The 27,970-nt window shown below is 45.4% G+C and overlaps 1 protein-coding gene across 4 annotated transcripts in view; it reads left to right on the forward strand.

Annotated features, from left to right (window-relative positions):
• The window catches only part of NRXN3 (neurexin 3), a 546,212-nt gene that overhangs the window by 421,568 nt on the left and 96,674 nt on the right, over positions 1-27,970 (forward strand). For all 4 annotated transcript variants that reach the window (XM_040333785.1, XM_040333786.1, XM_040333788.1 and 1 more), the window contains one exon: positions 830-1,011. In XM_040333785.1, the coding sequence (XP_040189719.1) occupies positions 830-1,011 (182 nt within the window). The remainder of the gene's footprint in view (positions 1-829; positions 1,012-27,970) is intronic.

A 27,970-nucleotide genomic window follows, 5' to 3' on the forward strand; every position in this document is an offset into this window, starting at 1 on the left:
CTGATAAGGTCTCACTTCTATGCTCTTTTCTCTGGTTCTTGTTTTTTTCTTCCTTTTTTACTTTTCTATCCCTCTCATGACAATTTATCTTGAAGGATACTATATTGATATATTTGACCTTTCTAATTATTTGTTGCTCGCAGAGTAAGATAAATAAGTCCAGGGCTAGGCGTCCTAGTGTTTCCTACTTTGGCCATAGTTCTATCATTATGTTCATAGTCTTCTCAGGTGGAAGGGTGAGCGGGTGTAGTTCTACTTGACCTTTTTGCTACGCTTACAATGTTGGCCTGAAGTAAGGTCCGCCGGATGTTTGCTCTTTTCCTAACATATAGCTGAATCTGTATTTTTATATGGGACTCTTTACAGTTAACCACATTGGTGATGTTCCTGATACCCAACAATGGACTGTTCACGGTGGTCTTTACCTAAATCTCTATCCTTTAAATCTGCTATAGTTACTATTTTTTTGTCAACTGATTTTCATGACGGTATCAATCTGCAATTTCTTTTGTTACATCATAACATAACGGAATAAAAAGATTGAAACAGAAATATCACCTGTTCTTTTAGTGATGCTACAGAAAATGCAGATCTCTAAAAGGCATCTGAAAAACAGTCTGCATGTGCCAGGAGGGGTGTCCTTCCCATAAAAGGTGTACATTTTCCCATCAAAGAATGTTGAGGGTTTATTATAATGAAAAGATAAGAGCTAAACTCCCAGCTGTATTTCGCTAGTTATCTGTAAACATTATTTCATGTTTGGCATCTTCCTGGGTGTGGATACTGGACCGTCGGGGGTCATCTGACAATCTACCCTTTTTCCTTACAGCTGGGGCGACTTACATATTTGGGAAGAGCGGAGGGCTTATCCTGTACACCTGGCCTCATAACGACCGGCCCAGCACACGCACTGACCGTCTGGCGGTGGGATTCAGCACTACGGTGAAAGACGGAATCCTTGTGCGCATTGACAGCGCTACCGGGCTGATGGATTTCCTACAGCTTCACATAGTAAGTGCATCTTTCTGAAGTACATTCAGGTGAAAAATGTATGAAGCTAAAATGCATCTACTGACTTTTATTTGTCCTGGTGAACGTGGTCAGGTGAGCGGGATTATTATTTTTTTCACTGGAATAAAATGAAGGTACATCTTCCGATTGGGACACTAGTTCTAGTGACAGTTGTTGTAAATGATCACCTTGTAAAACAATCTATTCAGTTTAAAATACAAATGAAAGGCAAATCTTTTTAGTGTGTGTGTGTGTGTGTATGTATGTATATATATATATATATATATATATATATATATATATATATATATATATATATATATATGTATGTATGTGTGTGTGTGTATATATATATATATATATATATATATATATATATATAAAATGGGGGTATTTAATGTTTTTTTTTTTAATAATTGATCAAATTTTTTTAATAATTGATCACATTCCCTCTGTTCTCAGCTGCATACGAGCTGGGGGAGGAAGATCAGAAGTACACTGAGCTTTCGCAGGGAAAGAGGGCCGTGCAGGGGGGAGTGTCAGGACACGTCTGATCATAGGAGGAGAGTACACCGAGTTCCCACCATAGTTTGGAAACTGACCATGGTGTGTTTTTCATGCTTAGTGTGGTCTGTTTTTTATTAGGAAAGCAGAGGGACTGTCAGGAACACCAGGGATTTCACTGAAAGGAAGCAAAACAAAGAGAACAGGGTACTTGCTCATACAGGTAGAACAGCCACAAATTAGGAATATAAATTGTTGTGGTAACAAATGCTTTAAGGGGGGATTTATACTCCCTTCCTGTTATGACTCTTGGAATGAAGGCGATTCCCTCCCGATAGGCCACAGATGGCAAAAATAACAATCGGACAGGGGTTTTAACCATGTCCTATCTATCCTATGACTGATCCTTCACATCACGGCCCCTGTAAACATTCCTTGTAATAGGAATAAGGCATGACGGGTCCTTTTTATGGAGAGACCAAGGCTCTGGAAGACCCCCACATCTCTCCTCTATGCTGGAAAGAATAAGGAGCATTGCATCAGAAGAACCACTTTCGTATCTGTGCACTGTGGTACAATTCAAGAACAACATTCTTTTACGATTTATTCACACCTGTGGCCACATTATAACGTAGCAGCTGGTGTGCGCTGTGAAGGAAGTGGTGCTGATGCGTTTTAACCACGCATCACAAGGTTTTCCCCCCCAAGTATATTAAAATTTAAAAAATACTAATTATTCATCTTTATGCAATGCAGTACAATGTGGTGGTGTCACAACACCCTTTGTTGCATACAAATGCAGCATGTCCAACTTTTACTGCACACCATTGCAGAGCAGTGATGTGAACTGAATTCAGGACAAATTGCCTTGGCCATGCATGGGGAATGAGGCATTGGATGATGCTGCTCAGCACAGCCCAGTGTATATGGTGTGAAATGGGCCCTTAGTGAAGATGTGTGTGTGTGTGTGTGTGTGTTTGTTTAATTAAAAATATATATATATATATTTATTAAGAGTGAAACATAAGATAATGTTAAAAAAATACAAAAGAACAAACGATTTCCATACAGAAATGGGGAATTATACCAAATGGCTTTAACATACTCCAACAATACAGTGAAATAAAAGAAAACTTGGCACTTAATGCCTAGATCCATATATTACAGTAGCACATTGGCACTTAAACAGTCAGCGATAGTACCCATTGAAACATAGCTCATGTCTCGTAATACCTTTGATTAAATATAGGCAGCAGGTAATGCAGACTCCATCTATGCAAGTAGAGTCTTGATCTAACCATCTATCCCATATCTTATATTTAGCTGGACACCCTCTGTGAATGTAAATTACTTTTATATGGCAGTGTGAACGTAATAACAGCCACCCAATCTTGTACTGTTGGTGGTGATGCCCTGAGCCAAACCCGAGCAATCAACATTCTACCCATGAAAAGTATTTCTTGCAAGAAAATATGGAGATGTTTGTCGCGATTGGGGAGGAGGCCCAGAAGACATTGCTTAGGGCAAAGAGTTAACAGGGAGCCCACTTGATCATGTAGAAACCGGACCACCTGTGACTAGTAGCCTTGAATGATAGGCATGACCATATCAGATGATAAAAATTGCCGCTGGTCTCGACACATCTGGGGCAAAAGGGGCTAAGATGCAGCCAGTATCCAGGGAGACAAATGGGAGTTAGGTTCTGCATAGCTCCCAACTGTCCCTGGTTTGGAGGGACTGTCGCTGATTTGGAGCAATGTCCTTCTGTCCCTCATTTTGGTCTGATCTATATAGTTGTATATAAAATGCACTTTTTATCTATCAAAAAGTGTTTTCCAGCACTAAACCTTTCATCTGATTTCTAAATTGCTGCATTTGGAAATTCCAAAAGCCGATATAAAGGAATAGTAGTGGTAAAAAAAACTTGTGGGTTTAACCAATCTTTTTTGTTTGTACAAGTCTCCTTTAAGGGGGCGTGGTAAGGGGTGTCACCTATTCCTGCATACTTTTGCTGACTGGTGTCCCTCATTCCCATCTCAAAGTTCAGAGGCATGGGTTCTGTTCAAAATATATAGATGGGTCAGAAAGTTTTGGGGAAACCAGTTTGCAGGATTCCAGTACGTCACCCCTGTCCTTATCCTCCAGCACCCCCAAATCTGCCACCCAGTGGGTCAGTGAAGATGCCTTTTATGTTTCCCCCCACCCCCCAAGTTTCAACTAACTACCAAAATAAATACCTTCAGGCCCACTTGAGTTCTTCACTGTGTGTCCATGCACAATTCACACAGCCCTTGCAGAAAAAAAAAGTCCTGGCTGCTTTCAGCTCCTAAGTAAATATTTTGGTAGGTGATTGCCACTCAAAACGGTGATCACTTCGATGTGCGTGTCCTTTAAAAGGTTTAGTTCATCTTTTCACAAAGACATTAAAGTGTGAACAAACTCATAGCACTCTCCCCACCCCTCCAGTCTCCATTGCATGTACATTGTGTTCCCCCACCCTCTCCAGCCGCCATATACGCGTTTGTCAACCAAAGGAAGCCCCTCCTTTTTTTTTTCTTTTGGGCCACAAGCTTCTCGCAATTTTTAAAGGCGCGTTTTGCCCACATTGCTGAGCGATTCAGTTGTTCAGCAAAATGACACAAAGTCTGGGAATTGCTGAAAAAATGCTACACATGTCTGGGTGCCCTTAATTTATAAATTGCACCCAAAATCGTGTCACATGTTTTGCAGGAACCGCAGGCAGAATTAAGGCGATTCCAAATCTCGAAGTGTGAATGAGGAGTTAAAATTCACTAAACAGCTCTGGAGGAAAGATGTGTCCAAGTATAAGGCAAGCAACGGTGATCGCTCATTGGTCAGTGCTGGCTATGCGACCACACTGACCAATGAGAATCCTTTTGAGGCTCCTTTCTTCCAGGATGTTGGATATTCTCATTGGTCAGTGCGGTTACATAACCAGCCCTGACCAATGGGCGCTCAACGTCATGCTGCTAAACCGCTGTGTAGTGGTGTTTTTAAAGTTCCTGACTTTTAAGCCAGTTGGAGAGGTCGTCTAAAGATGGCGATCACAAAAGGTACCTGCATCGAGGACCAGAGGGTGAGGAAGGTGTCATGATCTGGCTAACATTTTCATTCCTTGTGAAATGGTGAACTAACCCTTCAAGAACAAATGATAATCTGCATATCCAGTTACAGCCTACATAACCACATGTGCTTTAGTGGGAGCGAGCCCTTAGATGAGTAATTATTAGAATAAGAGGTTGGTTCCTTTCTGAGTGGGCAGTATCTGCTGGAACTAGGATTCCCTAATGCATGTGGAAGGAGGAATTTCCCGGTATGGGAATGGCAAGGCATGCGGTGGAGATATGTGGTGTTCTTGTCCGCACACGGAAAGTCTGGCCTGTGTAAGTGTTAATTGATGAGCCTGTCAGGCGAGAGCCGGTCTGACGCGTTGCGTGTAACTGGCAGGGCTCACGTGGAGGCCATGTACGGGGACACATGTGACAGGCCTGCCAGCGGAACAGATGTTGTATTGTGTTCCTACCTGCCAGTGAGTGGCTGGCTCCCCCTGAGTAAGATTAATGGCTGCTTGTCGGCATTTTCTGCTCGCCTCATCCATGACATTAGTTCTTCATGCGTGAGATGAGGCCGGTGACAGCTTCGAACAGGCACTCCGCTCTTCTAGAGATGCATTATTATATCAGCAGCACCGAGTGACACCGTCCTGGTACAGCTTCTGAATTAAAGGGGGCTTCTGCTTCCAATCCCCTCATTACCTTCATAAAAAATAAAAGCCGTAAAGCCTCGCAAATAAAGTTTTAATGTTATTACTCCACCTTTTTGAAAAAAAAAATTCTCTGCATGATGGCAGGTGGACCACCCTTCTCCTTATGCTGCTGTTACTCATGTACAAGTAGTAAATTGGTATGGTGGTTGTCTGGGATTTTTTTATCTTTACAGTTTCTCATGCTGTGGGATTGAGGTGGCGAGTCCAAATGGTGCAGAAAAGATTGGAGCTGGACTCAAGGCTGGAACACAAAAATACTCTTAGGCCCCGTACACATGTCCGAGGAACTCGACGTGCCAAACGCATAGAGTTCCTCGTCGAGTTCAGTGTGGAAGCCGCCGAGATCTCGGCGGGCCGACTTTCCTCATTGAACAACGAGGAAATAGAGAACATGTTCTCTTTTCGGCCCGACGAGTTCCTCGTCGACTTCCTCGCTGAAAAGTGTACACACGACCGAGTTTCTCGGCAGAATCCAGCTCCGATCGAGTTTCTGGCTGAATTCTGCCGAGAAACTCGGTCGTGTGTACGGGGCCTGACATTGGGGTGATTTCTAGGGGCCCCTTTTCCTGTTCCAGCAGGCTTCAGCACTGTCCTCCTCTCCAAAAATCTTTGGCCTGTGGTGCTCTCATATGGATTGGGGGGGGGGGGGGGGCTGAATCTGTGACCGCAGCAGTGAGTGGCTTAGAGGAGCTGCATTGTACTTTCAAGTATGGCAACTACTGTATATCTCCTTATTCTGGCACCCCTAGACATACCAAGCCTTTAACCCTTGCAGGGCAGAGGGGTTGGGGAGATATTTTGTTTTTGTTCCACCTTGAAGTTCATTGGGTTTTGTTGTGTGTAGTTCATCACTAGGGATGAGCCAAACACCCCCCGATTTAAGGGGAACCCCAAGCCCTAAAAAAAAAGAAACGGCATGGAGCCCCCCCAAATCCATACCAGACCCTTATCTGAACATGCAGCCCTGCAGGTCCCCCCCGACCCCAAAGCACGTTGTCCCCATGTTGGTGACAAGGGCCTCATCCCCACAACCGTATCGGGATCTGGAAGCCCCCTTTAAGAAGGGGGGCCCCAGATCCTGCCCCTTATGTGAGTGAGTATTGGGTACAAAGTAATATCGGCCACAAAGTAATAAAAACACAGACTGTATTTCGACAATTCCCTTTTAAAAATTTGAAAAATTGAGTCCCGCAATGTAAATCCACCATCAATCGCACAACGCGCCGGACTGATTGACTGTGGATTTACATCAGGGGAAACTCCTTTTTTTATTTATTTTTTAAGGAAAGGACAAATGCCGCATGAGATACTGCCAGCTAAACCCTGGTGGCAATTATCTCATAGTTTTTTACTCCTTTTACTTAAGAGCTTTTTGTGCGATATTTCCCGGCACTTTTTTTTTTTCCGGTAAAATATTGCTTAATCTTTTTTATTTTTTTCTTGTGAATTGAACTTAATTTACCGCATGCAATAATTTATGCAAATGAGTAACATGATACCCTATCACATGCGGTAAAGCTTACTGAATTGACCCCATAGGGGCAGATCCACAAAAAAGTTACGCTGGCGTATCTATTGATACGCCGCGTAACTTCTAGTTTGCTCCGGTGTATCTTTGTTTTGTATCCACGAAACAAGATACGCCTGAAGCTGTGCTAGATCCGACTGGCGTACGTCTTAGTACGCCGTCGGATCTAAGGTGCATATTTACGCTGGCCGCTAGGTGGCGTTTCCGTAGATTTCCGCGTCGTGTATGCAAATTAGCTAGATACGGTGATCCACGAACATACGTCCGGCCGGCGCATTTTTTTACGTAGTTTCCATAAGGCTTTTTTCGGCGTATAGTTACCCCTGCTATATGAGGCGTATCCTATGTTAAGTATGGCCGTCGTTCCCGCGTCAAATTTTTAATTTTTTACGTTGTTTGCGTAAGTCGTTCGTGAATAGGGCTTTGCGTAGAATGACGTTCACGTTGTAAGCATTGGCTTGTTGCGGGTTAATTTCGAGCATGCGCACTGGGATACCCCCACGGACGGCACATGCGCCGTTAAAAAAAACGTAATTTACGCTGGGTCAAGACGTATTTACATAAAACACGCCCCCATCACATCCATTTGAATTGCGCGCCCTTACGCCGCCAAAGTTACACTACGCCGCCGTAACTTACGGTGCAAATTCTTTCAGGATCAGGAAATTACGCTGTAAGCTACGGCGGCGTAGTGTATCAGAGATACGCTACGCCGGACGCAACAATGCGCTCGGGTACGTGGATCTGGCCCAGAGTGTTCTATGTATAGAGTGTAATAGTATGCATTTAATGTTGTATGCATGGAGAATACTATAATTGTATTATGATCATGTACAGTGTTGGGGATGTAGTGTGCTATGTATAGAACATAATAGAATTTTATTATGATCCTGTTAAGTGGTTAGTCATGTTGGAATATAGTGTTCTATGTATAAAGTGTAATAAAATTGGATGATGATCATGTTGAGTGGCCAGTTATGCTGTGGGTGTAGTGCTACATGTTCTCGATCTTTGTTGCTTTTTTAACCATGTTGGTCTATAGGGAATGTTTTTTTTTCTCGCTGTATTTGCACATGCTGCTGTAGTAATTTATGTATCATTATGCATTTTATAATCATGAGCCTTCTGTGCTGTGTGTGATTTATACACAAAAAGCATCTGTTTGGAGCCTGCTGGGACACTGTAACCTTTTCCCACCTGGCTCACTGTGCTTTAGGGGACATATCTTGTGTCCCTTCAAATGTGTCTCTGACGGAAAGGGATTGTGTTGTCAGACACCCGGGGTTGTGGAAGATGTAGCTCGGAGCGACAGACTGGAGAATTCAAAGTAGATTAAGAATGCAGAGGTGGAAAACTAGTGGGAGATTTGTGGTAGATTTACTTGGTAGTGACAATGCTTTGTAAATTTAAGGATGGAGCTTGAAGAGTATACAGCAGGGGCGGACTGACCATTGAGGCACTCGGGCACTGCCCCGAGGGCCCCATGCCACTAGGGGGCCCCATCAGGGTTGCCAGGCTCATTAAAACCAGGGACAGTATGTAAAAATCTGTGTTTTTTTTTTTACATCTGTCCCTGATATGTCCAAACCGACATGCTTTTGATCTGAAAATTCTGAGATTTTAGCTGCCCTGCCTATGCAATGCCCTCCTGGCTTGGTGGCCATCTGTAAGCCCGGGGGCCCCATAATCTTCTATTGCCCGTGGGCCCCATGAGTTGTCAGTCCGCCCCTGGTATACAGTGGCACTATAACTACCCAACTCTTACAGTTTTGGAGAAGCCATTGCAAGTGGGCATGTAAAGGGTCTCCTTGCCTCTCTGTTGACCAAAAAAGGGACCAATCACACTTTCTGACCAATAGGAGTGGTCACTCTTCTCATAGTGGAGAGGTTTGGCCTTTTGTGGTGTCTAGAATCTCTAGTAATTGACATTGCACACATTGTAGATCTTGGAGGTGCCGCTTTATCATCCATACTCCACAAACCTAGCCACATATACTTTATTCACCATAATTTGTGCAACAACTTTCATGTGCTGAAAATTTCCCTTTTCATAAAAAAAAAATATTGCTGCATTTATTACTGTCCCTTCAAACTAAAATATCTTACACATTTCCTGTACCCCTGTCCAAAAAGTGAGGGCATGTATAGTGGTATATATCAGGTCAGTTTGCTGTCCCCATTACAAGGCCTTCAAGCCCCATAAATTGGTGTAATTCGTACCTGTGCCACAGTGCAGTACCGAACAGATAGATTTCTCACCGCTCCAGGTGAGCCTCGTTAGTAGTCAAGGGTTGTTGAACCACCAAGGTGCTGGCAATGCTGATGATAACAAATGAAAGGAAGAAAACTGGATAGCCGCACTCCAAATCACTTAAAATAAGTGGTCTTTTTATTTTTCAACTGTACATACAGTCACTGCAACCCACAACACACAGTATGGCCAACGCGTTTTGCACTTACAATGAGTGCTTAGTCATGACTAAGCACTCATTGTAAGTGCGAAACGCGTCGGCCATACTGTGTGTTGTGGGTTGCAGTGACTGTATGTACAGTTGAAAAATAAAAAGACCACTTATTTTAAGTGATTTGGAGTGCGGCTATCCAGTTTTCTTCCTTTCATTTGTTTACAGTGCAGTAGCGGCTGGTGCTCCAAATATATATATATATATATTTTTTTTAAATCAATTGTCACCACTGTGCCCATTAAACGCAACCAATGTGCCCCTCGAATGCAGCCAGTTTGTGCCCCCAATTGCCGCCAGTTTGTGCCCTCAATTGTTCCCACCTTCCTCGGGTCAGGGTTGTCCTCTTCACGCTCCCTCGATGTCTTCTCCCGCCCTCGATGTCACTTCAGCCAATCAGGTGACTGGTAACCAGACCCGGTGCACCTGATTGGCTGAGAGGCGGGGCAGTGTTAGGGAAGCGATTCCCTAACACAGCATTGTTAACCAGCGAAACGCACAGCCTGTGCGCCCTCTGGTAAACCATTTGGAAGCCGATTAGAGCCCTCAGATCTCCCACCTGGTCCACTATTTTTTTATTTATTTTTTTGAGTTCCTCAACTTGCTATCATGTCGTGGTCTTCTCCCATAGCCCATAACTGAAGCCCAGCTGTAACAAACACTGACTTTGTTCTTGCATGTGCACTGCCGTGGTCAGAAGAGATTGAGAACACACTCCTAGTACAAACAATCCTTTAATTTATTAATATTATTATACTGGATTTTATAGTGGCAAGAGTTTGCACAGAGCTTTAAACCATGAGGGCAGACAGTACAGTTCCAATACAGGAGGAATTAGAGGGCCTTGCTTGTTGGAGCTTAAAATCCAAAAGGGAGGGTCAAATGATACAAAAGGCAATAACTGATGAGTGAGCTGATGGGAAATAGTAGAAATACAGTTGTTAGGTAGAGGCAGGATAGGTTTCTCTGAAGAGATTTTCAAGAATTGCCTAAAAGTCATTAGAGTAGGCGATAGCCAAACAGGTTGAGGTAGGGACTTCCATAGGATGGGAGAGGCTCAGGAAAAGTCCTGGTGGTAAACGTGGGAGGTGTTAACAAGGAAGCTAGAGAGCAGGAGGTCTTAGGAGGAAAGAAGGGAATGACTTGGTTGGTATTTCAAGACCAGGTTACTGCTGTAGATAGGGGGGCCAAGTTGTGGATGGCTTTGTAAGTTGTTAGTATTTTGAATTGTTGGATGAGTGGCAGCCAATGCAGGAATTGACAGAGAGGAGTAGCAGACACTAAAAAGTTGATAAGGTAGAAGTGTCTGACAACCGCATTCATGATGGATTGGAGGGGGGATTGCCTTTTCAAAAGTAATCCAATGAGGAGGAAGTTACAGTAGTCAATGCAAGAGGTAACCAGAGAATGAATTGCAAGCTTTGCGGTGTCATTGGTTAGGAAGGAGGTGTAATTTGGGAATGTTACGAAGGTTGAGGCAGCAAGCTTTGGACGGTGATTGCATGTGGAACCAAAAGGAGAGTTCAGAGTACAGGATTTAAGTGACTATGTGGTCGTTCGGCTTTAAATTAGTTTTAAACCCCAGTGTTTTTACACTGATCACAATAAAGACATTCCCCAGATTTTTTTTTTTAAATTCTTACCCTAATACTTTCACTCACAACTTTTGTTCTTCACAGGAAAGTATCAACAGTGGACAGTGCAGTCTCCAGATAGTCTTTTAGCTTGGAGAAGGAGGAGGGGGGCAGTGGAGTGCTTTGCCACCCTAGGTTATGAGGCTGTGTGACAATAAAAAAAAAAGAAAAAAAAATGAATTTCTTCATCAATTTAGACCAATATGTATTCTGCTACATATTTGTGTTAAAAGTGTATATTGATTGGTCTTTATTGTGTTTAAAGCAGAGTTCCACAAAAAAAAAAAGAAAGCTAGCAGCTACAAATACTGCAGCTTCTTTTAATAAATGGACACTTACCTGTCCAGGGTGCCCGCGATGTCGGAAGCCGAGCAATCGCTCGTCTCTCGGCTGCCCCCGCCACCATCCTCGGTGAGGGAATCAGGAAATGAAGCATTGCAGCTTCACTGCCCGGTTCCCTACTGTGCGAGCGGCGCGTCCTCACTGGTCCCTGCCATCTCCCCTCCCCCTGAAAGGTGGAAATTGTGACACCGGAGGGGGGGAGGGTTCCGAAAAGCAGAGGTTCACTTTTTGTGTGGACCTCCATTTTAATGTAAAAATGCTGGGGGTTTAAAATGAGTGAACGCATAGTCACTTAAATATATCCTTGATATAGCAGTACCCATAATGTTGGCTCTCCAATTTTTTATATCCCAAAAATTGAAATGGCAACCTCCAGTTTTCTGTAGCTGTTGACTTTTAAAATTCAAGTGCCTGGAATCCAATGCTGTCTTCCATGCAGCCGGCTCCCCGCTGTGCATGCGTGAGTGAATGATCCTGCAGCCTCCTGGGACATGTGATTTTTGTCCCAGGAGGCTGCAGGGGGGGGGCGAGGCAAGGGACTTTATCCTCAAATTTGGCACAATACATTAACAGAATGAAGTAATGCCAAATTTATAGTGCCTTGTTCACACCATATATATGCAGTAGTTTGCAGAAAAAGGCAAATCCATGGCATGGTGTGAACAAGCCCTTTGGGGCGCAGAGGGTGTTTGTAACGGTCACCACCGTTTACTATAATCCCATTCCATCGCCCACGTCAGCTTATCCGACAGTCCAACCATCCAGCAGACATGATCCATAAGAATTCCCTCAATAACGAGACTGACAAGCTCTGTTACTGAGTCAAATGTATGAACACTTTTAATGGTATCTTAGCTTTCTTATATAGTTACAGGCATGTTACAGTAATCAAAGGAACAAAGACACATCCCACCCACACATCACACAATGGGGCTTCAATCACATTCTTTTGGGCTAATTACTAATCATCCCCCATATGTCCCGTCTCCGCTACTAAGTGATTCACCTGCATAATACACATTTCTTTACTAAACATATTTGACATGCTAATTCCCTATCCCTGAAAAGAGACACCTGACCTTCCAGACTTAATCAGTACAATGGACACAGAATGGTATTCGCATTACACAATAGAATGGAATGTCTTTCAGGAGCCTCAATTAACATCTCAAAAGCATGTGTCCTCACATTGAATGAAAACACTCCACTGACCTGGTGTGGGTCAGCATGAACCAAACTGTAATATTCCAAGATATCCTGCAATATGAATTATCAGTTATCAGTCACATCTATGCCCAAAAAGGGATTCCTGTTACAGTGTGGCCCCTGTGCTGCTGGGCCCTATTCCAGCTGTACAGTCTATAGTCTCTTGGATGACATTTTGTCCAGCTCTCTAGACGTGTCTGCAGGTCGGCGTTCGTCACTCTGGCCCCAGTGTGGGGTAATCACTGTACATACTACTCGTCTACTTCTACACTTCCTCTTATTCCATGGTGAGGGATTTAAATAAGGATTCAGCAGTTGGTTGATTAATAATTAATACTCTTCAGTATTTATAGATTGCAGTTATATATTTGTTTTTTTATGTGCGGTAACAATTCTCGCGATCTGGCTTTGCCACGGTTAACCCAATGTGTGGACTCTGGCCAGTTTAACTCTTTTGTAGGTTGTCCTGACAATAGATTTCGCTGATGTTTTGTGATCCCTCCCCGCTGTAATCTCTCTCTGTAGGCACTCTGTGTCACTTTGCATTGCTGCGGGCTGAGGGGAATTTAATTTTTTCATAGTAGTAATGAGTTTTTCACGAAACCTACCCTGCAGCGGCTCCCAGCTTGATTAATAAGTCGTTCTATACGGGAACTGCCGATTGAACAAATATTTGTATTGAAGTGTCTACAGACACCCACGTAGCTTTGCACAGCGTTTTCCAGCATCCGCGTGCCTGGCTCTGATTCTCTGGAAACTCTTCCAGAGTGCTGGAATGCAGACCAGAACGTTGACCTGTCGCAGGGCGTCTCATCTCCTAGGAAAGACCGATCAGCAGCTTCCTGATTTGAACCGCTAAGGATTTGTTCCAACTTCACCAACTATGGTGATGGTGTTTGTCAGATACAAGTGGACTGACCCTCGAAAGCAGTGGTTCCCAAACTTGATCCTCAGTACCTCCCAACAGGTCATGATTTGGTAATTTTCCTTAGATAAAATAGCAAAATCAGTGACATTGCTTTAAAGCACCTCTGGAGGGAGAAGGAAATCCTTAAAATATGACCTGTTGGATGTACTTGAGGATTGAGGTTCGGGAACTACTGCACTAAGGGTTCTAGGCAGAGGTGACCCCCTCCACCTCCTGTTGGGATAGAAGTATAGGAACCACCATCACTGATACTACTGATACTGTCATCCTAATCCTTGTTTCTATACTCGGAACAATAACGCATCATTATTGAGCACTCCTATATTTGTGTTCTTATTGGATCTCTTAATGTGGGCCATGCATGTGGCCTTTTGATTGTTTGAGGGATCCTGCCCACCAATAATGTGATCAAATGTTTTGCGAGTTCATCATTTGGCAGCAAAGCTTTGTGCTAGCTCATTACCATTCCTAGCTAAGAATAATGGAGAACCAGATGAACATCTGCTAAGAATACACAATATTATCAAAAGTATTGGGACACCTGCCTTTATACACACATGAACTTTAATCGCATCCCAGTCTTAGTCCGTAGGGTTCAATATTGAATTGACCCACCCTTTTGAAGCTATAACAGCGTCAACTCTTCTGGGAAGGCTGTCCACAAGGTTTAGGAGTGTGTCTATGGGAATGTTTGACCATTCTTCCAGAAGCGCATTTGTGAGGTCAGGCACTGATGTGGACAAAGCTTGGCTTGTAGTCTCCCCCTTTAATTTGTCCCAAAAGTGTTATAATGGGGTGAAGTCAGGACTCTGTGCAAGCCAGTCAAGTTACTCCAACTTAAACTCGCTCATCCATGTCTTTTTGGACCTTGCTCTGTGCACTGGCGTGCAGTCATGTTGGAACAGGAAGGGGTCATCCCCAAACTGTTCCTACAAATTTCTGAGCATGAAATTGTCCAAAATGTCTTGGTATGACGCCTTAAGTTCCCTTCACTGGAACTAAGGGGCCAAGCCCAGCCCCTGAAAAACAACCTCACACCCCCCCCCCCCCAACCAAGTGATTTGGAGAGGGTGGCCCAATACTTTTGGCAATACAGGGTGGAGGAACTTGATGGCCTGACTAATAGAACACCTTTCCAATGAATTAGAGCGGAGACTGCAAGCCAGGCATTTTCATCCAACATCTGTGCCTGACCTCACAAATGGGCGTCTAGAAGAATGGTTAAACATTCCCATAGACACACTCCTAAACCTTGTGGACAGCCTTCCCAGAAGAGTTGAAGCTGTTATAGCTGCAAAGGGTGGGTCAATTCATTATTGAACCCTATGGACTAAGACTGGGATGCCATTAAAGTTCATGTGTGTGTGTGTGTTAAGGTATATACTGATACTGTTTTGCTTCTATACTTGGAACAATACCAACACGTCATTATTGAGCACTCCTATATTTCTGTTTTTATTGGAGCTCTTAATGTAGGCCATGTACATGTATGTGGGCATTTGAATCTTGAGGGATCCAGTCCACCAAAGATCTGATCAGCAAAAGTTTTGTGAGTTCCCCATTGGCGGAGAAGCTTGGTGGCAACTGATCACCATTCCTGGCTAAGAATAATGGAGAACCTGATGAACATCCGCTGGGAATATGTTGATTTTAGTACGCTCTTGTGCTATGTATCGTCCCGAAGACCTCCACATACAGTCAGAATATTGTACGAGTATGCAGGGAAGGTTGGCATCATGCCGCAGTCTCTCCACTCATGTGGACGCATTTACTTAAAAGGGCAGAAGGTTGCCAGACTCTTTTATTTTAAGCCATACCAAGTCCTTTTCCTTGGCCAGCGTTGTGCCAGTGGAATAGCATGCATGCTTGGGAAGTCAGTTGACCGGTCATTAAGCACAGGGTCTAGTATTAGCCGTGTCTGGCAGTGAATTGGTTAAATTAGTTTGGATAGTCTGGGATGTGGAGCCGCTCCCGGTAATCTCCAATCACTCCCCCGCTCCCCCTGCAGAGTGGCTGAAAGGGTGTAATTTGTTTGAGCAGAACATGCCAGTCCTTAAACAGCGAGACGCAGACCAGCGCTGGCCCGGCTGTTTGTGCCAGGCAATCAGTGAAAAATTGTTTAACAAGACAGCGACAAGAGCTTATGGCAGTCAGGGGTCTGTACAGAGAGCTGTTCCTCAGCCCGGAAATATGGCCCTTATACAGCCTTTCCATGTAGTGGTCACCAGGACCATAGCGGCTATACATACATTTCTTTGGATAATTTAAGACCCTGTGATGGAACTGATGGCCTTGACTTGACTTGTATACTTGTGGGGTCTGTTTAAAATGACAGCCATGCAACTAGCATTTTCAGGAGGCTATCAATAGCAGCCTGTGTAAGCCATGTAAGTGACTGAATCTGACCTGGTATTGGCCTCTTGTGGTCCTTGTACATCAGAGCTCAGACTGTGTTGGGCAGAGGGCAGAACTGGGAGCCAGTCAAGTGTGCTGCATGCAAATACTCTGATAAGGAACATGTTGATTGGAGAGGAAAGCAGAGAGATAACCTCCTTAGTCAGGGTTGCCATCACTTTCCAGTCACAAGGCTGAGAATGGCAAGATTTCACCCCTGTATTCACTTAAGCTAGTTACCTATGTCAAGTGGCCAAATAAACCACTGAATCTGCTCACCAGCCATGCCCCACCGGGTTTTACCAGGTCACCCTAGGCTAGTGGCCAGCAGGACCCACAGGTTGGTGACCAGCAGGAACCACAGGCCAGTGGTCAGCAGGACCCACAGTTCCGTGGCCTGCTCCCAGCAGGACCCACAGCCCGTGGGTGCTGCTGGGAGCTGGCTGCTGACCTGTGGGTCCTGCTGGCCTGTAGATTCTGCTGGGAGCTGGCTACGGCCAAGACCAACAAGCCATGGCCAGCTCCCAGCAGGACCCACAGTGTTAAGGGCTATTTTTAGGTTACTGTGTGGGCACTGGGGCAGGGTGAATGGGGTGGGGAAGATAGATGGGATGTGGGGGTCAGCTTGAGTTGCCATAGTCTCTCATCTCAGTGATGGCAGCTGCCAGCTTAGCTTAGCAGGTCCCTGCAAGACCTCCTCCAGTTCTGGGGGGGTTTGATGCTCCTTTCCTGGGGTCAAGTAAAATTGCAGCTACGTGCGTTCCGACTCTCTGATGCACCCTGCCTCTGCATGCCTCCAAGATCCAGGAGTAGGAGTTTCCTGGCTGCGCTGCTCTCAGTTCTCCATCCACTGGGAGCTTGAGCGCGACCGCGGAAAACAAATCTCGGAATGCAACATTGTGAGCTAGTTGGTGGCCGGCGCGACCGTGCCCCCGGCCCGACTTCCTTCAAGTCCACAAGAACAAGAAAAATGTCAACGGGCCACGGCGCCAGGCATTTTGCATAAACGTTAGAGCGGCCTGGGGACAATTTCTAAGCTGATCCACAGCCCACCCCTGACAATAGCACAGTGGGGGAGATCGCTGCACTAATATCTCTTGTGTTAGTACACCAATCAAGTTTTATTTTTTTTGTTCATCCCGATGGATAACTACCCAACCCCCCTCCCCCCCATTTTGACAAGTACCTGCTCCTATTGTCTACTCCGACCGCTTAAGTGATTGGAGCAGAAGTTCTCTCCTCCACCCACAACCTTATGGGAGATGTCACAGATCACAGCAGTCTGTGGGGACCATTCAGATAGCACAGTGTGGCTCACACATGCAAAGTGGGGAGTTGGTAGTTAAGCCACAAGGAATCACAGCCAGCTTTCTACAATAAACATGCCAGGGCCTGGAAGAATGGTGAAAAGCTGGCTTGGGTGAGGACAGCGCTGGATCCCTGGACAGGTGTCATTTTGACGTTACAGTATTTGTAGCTCTTAAAAGATTCATTAATTACAAAATCTGTAAAAAATGCAGTCAACGCATTTCAGGGCCCTTTTAAAGGTAATATCACAGTTTTATGTGCAAGGGATGGTTGGCAGTCAGTTGGCATACTGCTGCATCTTGGTCTCTCCCCATTCCATCGTATTCCAGAATCCCCTCTCCTTTTTTGTTTCCCATCCTTATGTCTGCTCCATCCGACAACATTCGCCGCTTCCATCCACGGCACCCCCTCCTCTCTGCCCTGAGATGGTAATTGAATTGAAGCAGTTCATATGTCTGAGCCCCTTGGAAAGGTGTTTCCATTAAATGGAGAGCAGGGCTTTGAATTGGAGTGTGTGCCTGAATGACCCCGGAGTGTCACTCTGACTCCTCGGCCCTCTAGGATAATTGGCATCTAGACAGCGGCTCCAGCCTGGCTCTCAGACGTGGCCGGCATGCATCTATCAACTTCAAAGGCTCAAACGCACTTTCTAAGAGACAGGAATTGATTTTCACAGAAGCTGGAGGAGGCCGGCTCTCCTGGGGGTCTTCCTGCTGCTTGCATTACTTTACAGACGAGGGGAGCGGGGTATATACAGCTGCTGTTTGTGTCACATGAAGCTGCTATTCGCTCTGCCTGCAAAAAATCTCACGGCTCACTTGTGCCAGCTTAGACTATAAATGGAATGTAGCTGTGACCTGTGCTGTTCTTGGGAACAGACTGAAAATGTCTGTTGTACAGATACGTGGAGGTGACTTCGCCTATCTGAAAATATTCGAAAGCAGTTTACACAAAAAAGAATGAAGAGTTTTTTTATTGTGCTGACTTACATGGTATAGGGACGGAGAGTTGTTCTGTACCACCAGTGGCGTAACCAGAGTCATGGGCGCCCGGGGCAGAATTTTTTTGCCCCCCTCCATTATATAAAAATGATATCAGGGCTGCAGTGTGGAGCTCCCTATTAAGCTATGGACTGGGCCAGTTATAGTCGGGGCAGCCAGCGGAGAAGTTGAGGGCAGAATCTAAAGTGAAAAAGTGCAGCGCAAATGTATAAAATAATAAACAATAAATACAATAATGAATCAAATCTAAACAGAAAAAATTCATATAAAAAGAAAGTCCACGTGAGTGAAAAGTTCATAAGGAGTGATAAATCCAAACATCCAATCTGTATATCGGCATAAGGTGCAAGTGCAAACGAAGTGACCACAGCAATATCCTCCACCTTATAAGATGGCCTCTCAGGCTCTCACCTTAAGAAATCGACCTTAAAAGGTCACAGGGCATGTCAGCAAATACCATAGGTTCAAAATGAGACGTCCATAGGAAAGAAACTGGCAACTCAAGATAGCAAACTAGGTGTTTTTCAAAACAATTCCCAGCAGTGTCAACGGCCATATAGGAAAAAGATGAAATCTAGTGCTCTCTGGTGCAAGAACGTTTAATTGAGAACATATAAACAAATGAAAACTCACATGTTGAGACACTGTGAGGGCAGAATCGCCTCTGCCGCAAAGAGCCGGTGCCTGAGTCTACCCTCCTCCTATCATGGGCCCCGAGCATCAGCAAGCCAACACTCTACTCCAGCGGAGTCCCTGCCTCGGCCTGTGGCAGAGGCAGGGTGTGCGCTGGGGAAGACCTGGGACAGGCAGCCTATCCCAGGTCTTCCCCAGCGCACACCCTGCCTCTGCTAAACCATTCTCCCCCACCCGGCATCACATCCCAGCGACACTTGCTTGCTTGGCTGAGCGGGAGTCCCTGCAGGTGTCGCCGGACTGCAGGTGTCGCCAGACTGCAGAGCACGTCGCCATCTTGGAGCCTCCGCAGCGTGGTGTTATGCCAAACAGGGCATCCACTGCATCCTTCCAGGCGTGCCCGTGCCGGCCGCTGGGAGGTACCGGTGGGGGGGCTGTGTGCTCAGTGGAGGAGCCGCTCACTATACTATTAACAGAGCTGCCGGTCGCCGGCACCCCCCCTCAGCTCAGCACCCGGGGCAGACACACCCCCTGCCGTGACGCCACTGTGTACCACCTTGTGTGGTAGAAGGACTGAGAGCCGACCTGTGTCACCATGCATGGTATAAGACTGAAGATCTGACCTGTGCTGCATTAAAGACAGACATCCAACCTATGGAACCTTGTATGGCAGTGGTGCCGAACCCTTTGAAGAGCAAGGGCCACTTAAGCGACTTGGTAACCGGTCGTGGGCCATAATGAGTGGAGTAAGTGGATGGCAGCCCACTCGGCTCTATAGCGCCCACTCTACTCTCAGCACACCAAACTCACAGGTAATAGAATTCTATGACTAAGTGCAGGTAACGCCCAGGTGCACTTCTCTGTACCCGTGGATCAGTTTGAAAGCAGCCCAGTAACCACTGCAAAACAGATATGCCCATATATACACACACTGTGATTTTAATAATAAAAACTTACCTTTAATAACAGTATTCTATTTTATTCCATCCCAGAGCAGGAGGTCGTGGGCCACATCAGAGGGCTCCGCGGGCCACATAAGAGAGCTCCGCGGGCCACCCCTGTTGTATGATATAAGGACTGACAGACAGCATATGTTGTAGAGAATAGCCTAATCTGTGCTACCCTGTGTGGGGTAAGGTTGAAACCTGGTCTATATGTGGTGTAAGGATTAGGATGACCTTTACAACCTTACAGAGCATTAGGACTAAGCGCCAACCTGTGCTGCCTAATGTGACACAAGGACTGAGAGCTGGGCTGTATTGCCTTATGAGGTTTAAGGACCAAGATCTGACTTGTGCCACCATAAGGGGTATAAGGAGTAAAAGCTATCCTGTTCAACTTTGCCTGGTATATGGACTAAGAGCTGACCTGTGTTGCCTTGTGTGGCTAAAGGACTAAATTCTGAAATGTGTGGTGTAAGGGCTAAAAGCCATCATGTCCATATTTGCCTTGTATAAGGACCAAGGCCAATCTGTGCTGTCATATATGGTTTAAAGACAGAACTGACCTTTTGCTGCCTTTTGTGGTAGAAGAACCAAGATCCGACCAGTGCTGCATTATGAGGTACAAGCACCGAGAGCAGATCTGTGTCGTCTTATGGGATTTAAAGGGGTTGTAAAGGCAGAAGATTTTTTTTATCTTAATGCATTCTATTCAGCAGCCTTCTGTGTGCAGCAGCTCCCCTCAGCCCTTCTAATACTTAGCGATGTCCACAAGTGTCTCAGCCATCTAAGATTCTCCTTCCTGATTGGCTGAGACATATCAGTGGCGCCATTGGCTCCCACTGATGTCAATCAAAGCCAGCTAGCCAATCAAGGGAGAGAGGGGGCAGGGCCAGGTCCGGTGCTCTGTGTTTGAATGAACACAGGGAGCTGTGACTCAGCTCGGGTGCCCCCAAAGCAAACTGCTTGCTGTGGGGGCACTGAATAGGAGGGAGGGGCCAGGATCACAGAAGAGGGACATGAAAAGAGGAGGATCTGGGCTTCTCTGTGCAAATCCACAGCACAGAGCAGGTAAGTATAAAAATGATGTTATTTTTATAAGAAAAAAACACAAGACTTTACAATCACTTTAAGGACCAAGATCTGATCTGTGCCGCCTTCTGGGGTGTATGGACCAAAAGCCATCCCGTGCAACCTTACATGGTATAAGAGCTGAGAGCCGACATGTGCTGCCTTACGTGGTAGAGAGCTGATCTGTGTTGCCTTATGGTGTTTAGGTACCAAGATCTGACCTATGCCACTTTATGGGATATGATGCCGCGTACACACGACCGTTTTTCATGACGAGAAATATGCAATTTTTTTAATTGGTCGTTAAAAACGGTTGTGTGTAGGCTCCAGAGCATTTTTCTTGACGAGAAAAATGTCAGTTTAAAGATTTGGAACCTGCTCTATTTTTTCTCGTCATCGTTTTTCATGTCGTGAAAAACGGTTGTGTGTACGCTTTAACGAGGGGGAAAAAACGTGCATGCTCAGAAGCAAGTTATGAGACGGGGAAATTAGCATAAGCAGCCCCAAAGGGTGGCGTCATTCAAATGGAACTGCTGTCATATGTGTTGTACATCACCGCGCTTTGCTCGAGCATTTTTTTTACGATCGTGTGTATGCAAGGCAGACTTGAGAGGAATCATGTCGAGAAAAACGTCTTTTTCCATGACATGAATAACGCTCGTGTGTACGCGGCATTAGGATTAAAAGCCGTCCTTTGCAAACTTGCCTGGTATAAGGACTGAGAGCTGACCTTGTGCCACCTTATCTGGCATAAGGACTTAGGGCCAGATTCACAAAAGGGATACGACGGCGTTTCTCCTGATACGCCGTTGTATCCCTGTTTCTATCTATGCGACTGATTCAGAGAATCAGTTACGCATCGATATCCCTAAGATCCGACAGGTGTAATAGTTTTACACTGTCGGATCTTAGGATGCAGTACCGCGGCCGCCGCTGGGGGGAGTTTGCGTCGTAAACCAGCGTCGGGTATGCACATTAGGAGTTACGGCGATCCACAAAGCTTTTTCCCGTCGTTACGTCGTCGCGAGTGTTAAATTTCCGTTGCAAAGATAGGGCACCTTTAACATGGTGTAAAAGTACTCCACCATGTTAAAGTATGCCTGTCTTTCCCGCGACGCTTTTGAATTTTTTTTAAATCTTTTATTTTTCCCGGCGTAAATCTTTTTTCACGTCGCGATTCACAAAACGTCGGCGCGTTGTAATTTCGCACAAAGCACGTCGGGAAATTTGCGACGGGAGCATGCGCAGTACGTCCGGCGCGAGAGCGCGCCTAATTTAAATGGTACCCGCCCCATTTGAATTGGACCGCCTTGAGCCGGACCTGTTTACGATACACCGCCGCAAATTTCCAGGTAAGTGCTTTGTGGATCGGGCACTAAATCGGAAAAATTGCGGCGGTGTAACGTAAACCGGTTACGTAAACTTGCGCCCGCTGTACGTGAATCTGGCCCTAAGAGCTGAGCATGCCTCACTTTGTATAGTACAAGGACCAAGAGTCTGTGGAGCTGGTATAGCACAGAGTGCTGACTTGCATTAGCTGTATTAGGACAAAAATCTAACAATACATATAATGGAGATAATTGATGTTTGAGTTGGATTATATTCAGTTTATAGGCTTAAACTTGGTATTAATCCCTGAATAGAGAATTACTGTTCTAATAGGGTGCAGAGAAGTGTGGATAATTATGTGTATAATATATATTATGTAAATGATGACAGCGACAATAGAAATGTGCTGGGGATGTGATAACATTTTATTAGCTTAATTAACAAGGTGGAATTGCAGCTGTGGGATCTGTGTGCAGAGGGTGGTGGGCACCTTGTGTCATGTGTGAGGCTCATTGGGATGGAGCTGTCCCTCTGCGCTTATTGTGAAGGACGGGTGATCAGTGATAAATTCTTTCTGTGTAATCTAGGGAGAGACTGCAAAAGTTTGCCACCTGTTTTCTAGATAAACAGCCAATCAGCTTTGTCCTTTTGGTTTTCAGTGAAAGGGAAAATCTCATAAGGTTAGTAGAAGCTACAAGACCCATTCTGCCTTTTAATTATCCAACCAGGCTCTGTTCTGCCTTTGTTTTGGTATGGCTTCCTCTAAGCGCTCAAAGTGAAAACATGCTCTCCCAAACTGGCATCGATTCACACATCAACACGAGTAATGTTGATGTGTGGATCTCTCCCGCTGTGCTATTGTATTCTGACTGGGGGGACTCGGCTCTTCATTGGATGATTGATAGCAGCGCAGCCATTGGCTCCTGCTGCTGTCAATCAAATCAATGACATGGCACGCCGGGGCCGAGTGATATAGTCGGCGGCTATGGCCGCGACTGTATGATGGGAGCGTGCCCTTAAGCTAACCCTCTTGTGAGAGTGCTTCCCAGAGGGGGGTTAGCTCTTGCAGGGAGGAGCCGAGACAGCCGCCGAGGGACCCCAGAAGACGAGGATCGGGGCCACTCTGTGCAAAACGAGCTGCACAGTGGAGGGAAGTATAACATGTTTGTTATTTAAAAATAAACCTTTACAACCTCTAACTTAAAGCGGAGGTTCACCCCTACAATATACTTTTTCCCCTTAGATGGATGCTCGTTTTGTCTAGGGGAATCGGCTAGTTGTTTTAAAATATGAGCAGTACTTACGGTTTACGAGATGCATCCTCTCCGTCGCTTCCGGGTATGGGCTGCGGGACTGGGCGTTCCTATTTTGATTGACAGTCTTCCGAGAGGCTTCTGACGGTCGCATCCATCGCGTCACGATTTTCCGAAAGAAGCCGAACGTCGGTGCGCAGGCGCAGTATAGAGCCGCACCGACGTTCGGCTTCTTTCGGCTACTAGTGACACGATGGATGCGACCGTCGGAAGCCTCTCGGAAGACTATCAATCAAGAAGGAACGCCCGCTCCCGAAGACCCATACCCGGAAGCGACGGAGAAGATGCATCTCGAAAACGGGTAAGTACTGCTCATATTTTAAAACAACTAGCCGATTCCCCTAGACAAAACGAGCAGGAATCTAAGGGGAAAAGGCAAAAAAATAAATAAATGGGTGAACTCCCGCTTTAAGAAACAAGTGTCAGATTTAGCCTTTAAGTGGTTAAACTTCCTGCATTTACACACAGAATTTTGATCTAAGAAGGACACATTAGTTATAATGTTTTATGTTGTTAAAAACTTGGCAGACTGCCTGGATTTTTGCAGAAGTTTATCCCTTTTGATCTAAGAAAGAAGCTTTAGTTACAATGTTTCCTGTTAAAAACTTGGCAGACTGCCAGATATATTTCTCTCCAATTGTTATATGAAAGAATCGGCAAACTCTGCATTGGAGATCTTCAGGGGGGTTGAATCGAGATCACAATTTTTTAACGATTAATTGTGCAGCTCTACCAGGCTCTGTGGTAAAATTTGGTACATGCGCTTCTTAGGCGTATTTTTGGAGTGGAGGAAGGCCCATTCAAAAGAATGCTGCTGCTCCAAAAAATGTGCCACAAAAAAGCTCAAACAAACACGTTGCAGCAGGTGTCGCTGTAGTACGGTGTAAATGGAGCCTTAGGCCCAGATCCACGAAGAACTTACGGCGGCGTATCTATTGATACGCTGCGTAAGTTCTACGATGCGCCGGCGTATCTTTGTTTTGTATTCACAAAACAAGATACGCCAGAATGTAGGCTAGATCCGACTGACGTACGTCTTAGTACGCCGTCGGATCTTAGGTGCATATTTACACTGGCCGCTAGGTGGCGCTTCCGTTGATTTCCGCGTAGAGTATGCAAATTAACTAGATACGCCGATTCTCAAACGTACGTCCGCCCAGCGCTTTTTCTTACGTCGTTTGCGTAAGGCTTTTTCTGGCGTATAGTTACCCCTGCTCTATGAGGCGTACGCAATGTTAAGTATGGACGTCTGGCCAGCGTCAAATTTTTTACGTTTTTAGGTCGTTTGCGTAAAACGTTCGCGTATAGGGCTTTGCGTAAATTACGTTCACGTCGTCTAGGCATTGAGCGGGCGTAATTTAATTTGAAAATTTGACGTGATACTGAGCATGCGCCATTTGAAAAAAGCGTCATTTACGTGGGGTCATGCTTAGTTTACATAAAACACTCCCCCCTGTTCCTCATTTGATTTAGGCGCGCTTACGCCGGCACATTTACGCTACGCCGCCATAACTTTAGACGCAAGTGCTTTGTGAATACAGCACTTGCATCTCAAAGTTGCGGCGGCGTAGCGTAACTACAATACGCTACGCCCATTTAAATTTACGCCCATCTACGTGGATCTGGCCCTTAGAGTGTAAACTCTAATGCAGAAAAAGATGTGAATGGCTCAGTATTCTCTGATTCTCAGATAACTTTCTTCTCATTGGTGAATTCAGAGCTCACCGCCAGATGTAGAATGTAACCTGCAGTGTCTGAGGTATGGCCATTTATTTTCAGAACTGCTTCTTTTTTTTTGGATTGGTTGTTCTGGATTTGCTGCACCTCTCACATTGTGGTTGGTCTTGGCACATTATTACCCAACAATTAACGTGTTGTGGATAGATTGTGAGCACAAGTTTTCCTTATTCCTGTACATAGTTGACAGTGAAAGATTAAACTTCTGTGATTGCTATGGACAACATAAGTAGTTTATTTCTAACCAGTTGTGTTCTCATAGAACCACCATTAACAGTTCTGTATTGTCCTTGGGTGCAGCCCGCAGCAATAGCGAGCGCTGACAGTAGGATGAGTCAGTGCGGCGGTCACGGTTTGATGTCGGATGGGCTCGCTGGCTTCCCCTGAGAGATTTGTGATATCCGGCTCTGCAGACGCCGTGTTTGGGCTGATACTGTAGCACAAGGTCGGCTGACAGACAGATCTAAAATAGATCTCTAGGCCGGAGGGATGTGAGGCTGCAGCCGGCTCCAGCGTGGGGAGACCTGGAAACGCACACAGTGAATTTTTAATGCTGCGACATGAGCAGGAATGTCACACACTTCACACACATTGATTCTCTGATAGGGAGGAAATATCCCAGACACAGATGTGTAATAATACTGCTACAATGTCATTCTCTGCACATAACAGATAATCCTGGGCTATGGATAGTGACAGGAATCATTTATTTATAGATTTATTGGCACTGGACGGAATCTGCTCTGTATGTATGTATAGTCAGGGCCGGCCCTACCATGGGACCCGATGGTACCATTGTACCAGGCAGCACTTTCAGGGGGGCAGCAAATTGCCACCCGCCCGCCATTCCCATTCCGCCAGCTCCGCTCTCCACTGCACTGTGGGGCTAATTGCCGCCCAACCGCTCCTCCCGTTCTGCTCTCCGCTCCACTGTGGGGCCAATTGCATGAATAGAGCCATAACAGATCCTTTTTATACTCCTATACATGTAAACAACCATAACAGGTCCTCTTTATACTCATATATACATGTATAGAGCCATGATAGGTCCACTTTAGTTATCATGATATCAAATAATGGATGTGGGGGCATTTTGGTGGGTGTAATTTTTTTTTGGGGGGGGGGGGGGGCAGCATTTCATTCTTGGTACCAGGCAGCACAATGTCTTGGGCCGGCACTGTGTATAGTCTATATAATAAGAGACATACAAAACTTTATAGTATGTGCAATATTTTTTCATGGCTATCCATTTCTTGTATTTATAAATTTATATAGCTCAGACATATTCCACAGTGTTATACAGAGAACACTGAGCCAGTCACATCAGTCTCTTCACCAGCAGAGCTTACACTCTGTCCCAACACAGTCTGATACTATTCTATATTTATATAGCTCTGGCATACACCAAAATGCTGTACAGAGAACATTGAACCTGTTTCCACCAAGGGAGCTTACACTCTAATGTCCCCACTTGTATAAAGGGATTGAAAGCTGCATACCTGTGAACAGTTTTCTCTGGTGTGCATTAGTGGTGTCCTTTGAGGCCTTCGCTATATGTGTTTGAAGTCTATCCTATTATTGGGAGGTTAGAGAGTGGGCCGTTGTGTAAAGTGCCTTTGGGCATTGCTGATGACCTCCTCTTAGGGTCATGGCCTATGTTAATGATGTGTCTGTTTTTTCATCTCTCGGACGAGGAGGCAGAAGAAGTGTTCTCGGTGATGAAGCAGTATGCTGAAGCATCTGGCTCGAAGATCAATCAGGATAAGAGTGAGGTTTTCTGGATGGGAGAGTAGGGAGAAGGCTTTGAGCTTCCCAACACCTTCACAGGGCCCCAACAAGAAATTAAGGTTTTAGGCATCCAATTTGGTCCTAGTGATTATGGCCTTGCAAATTGGGTAAGCAGGCTACAAGGTGCCAATGCCAAGGTTGCCAGCTGGGTTACAAGGAAAGGGTCGACCTGATTAAAACCTACTCAATCCCATTATTTCTGTATGTCAGCTTTGTCTCTGTTTTGCCAGTGTCTATGTAAGGATCTACAGTTGTTTCTTTCATCAGTTAAGGAGAAACAGACTGAACCTTGTTAAGAGGCTAGTAACCTACTTTCCCAGGTGGATGGGTGGCCCAGGTTTGGTCAACCCAGTTGTATTCCTTTCTCTGATGTTTCTGAAATGTAATTTTGGTAACATGATGGCAGAGAAAACACTTGGGTGGGTTGTTGTTTTCAGTCCTGGTTTTGGCCTTCTTTGGGAAGCTGGAAGAGCGGTGGGCCAGTGAAAGGTGAGGGTCTGACATTGTAAGCTCCTGACTTATGTTGCTCTGTTCCTGAAAATGCTTTGGTAGTGGGAAGTGATGGTGGTGGAAATTAAGGCTGGCCATACACTGAACAAATTTCTGATTGCAGAAATTAGCTTGATTCCCGCCATTCCCACAGAAAGTGTTGATACCGAAATCCCTCATGCCGAGCCATGGTCTTCTCCCGGCCGAGGAAGCCGTCACTTCTGGGAGAAGACAGCGATTATCACTAGCAGCTATAGCAGCTGCTAGTGATAATCTGGCAGGCTGGGTGTACCCAAGTTAATCGATAAATCAACTTGGTACATTCAGCTTGCCCATTAACAGTTTGAATCTCGGCCGGTTCCCTACTAAACTGGCTGAGATTTGAACCTTGTATGGCCAGTCCCAGTCCAAGACCATGCCACCCCCTGCGCAGACAAACCACCCTCTTACGACTCTGGAGGATCTGTGCTCGGAGTCAGGCACGTTGCCACATGCCCTGTACCTCACCCATAACATACTGGTCACACCAACTGAGGGATATCAGCAAATGGGAGCGGGACCTGG

Source organism: Rana temporaria, chromosome 13, assembly GCF_905171775.1.
Source record: "Rana temporaria chromosome 13, aRanTem1.1, whole genome shotgun sequence".
Taxonomy (NCBI): Eukaryota; Metazoa; Chordata; class Amphibia; order Anura; family Ranidae; genus Rana; species Rana temporaria.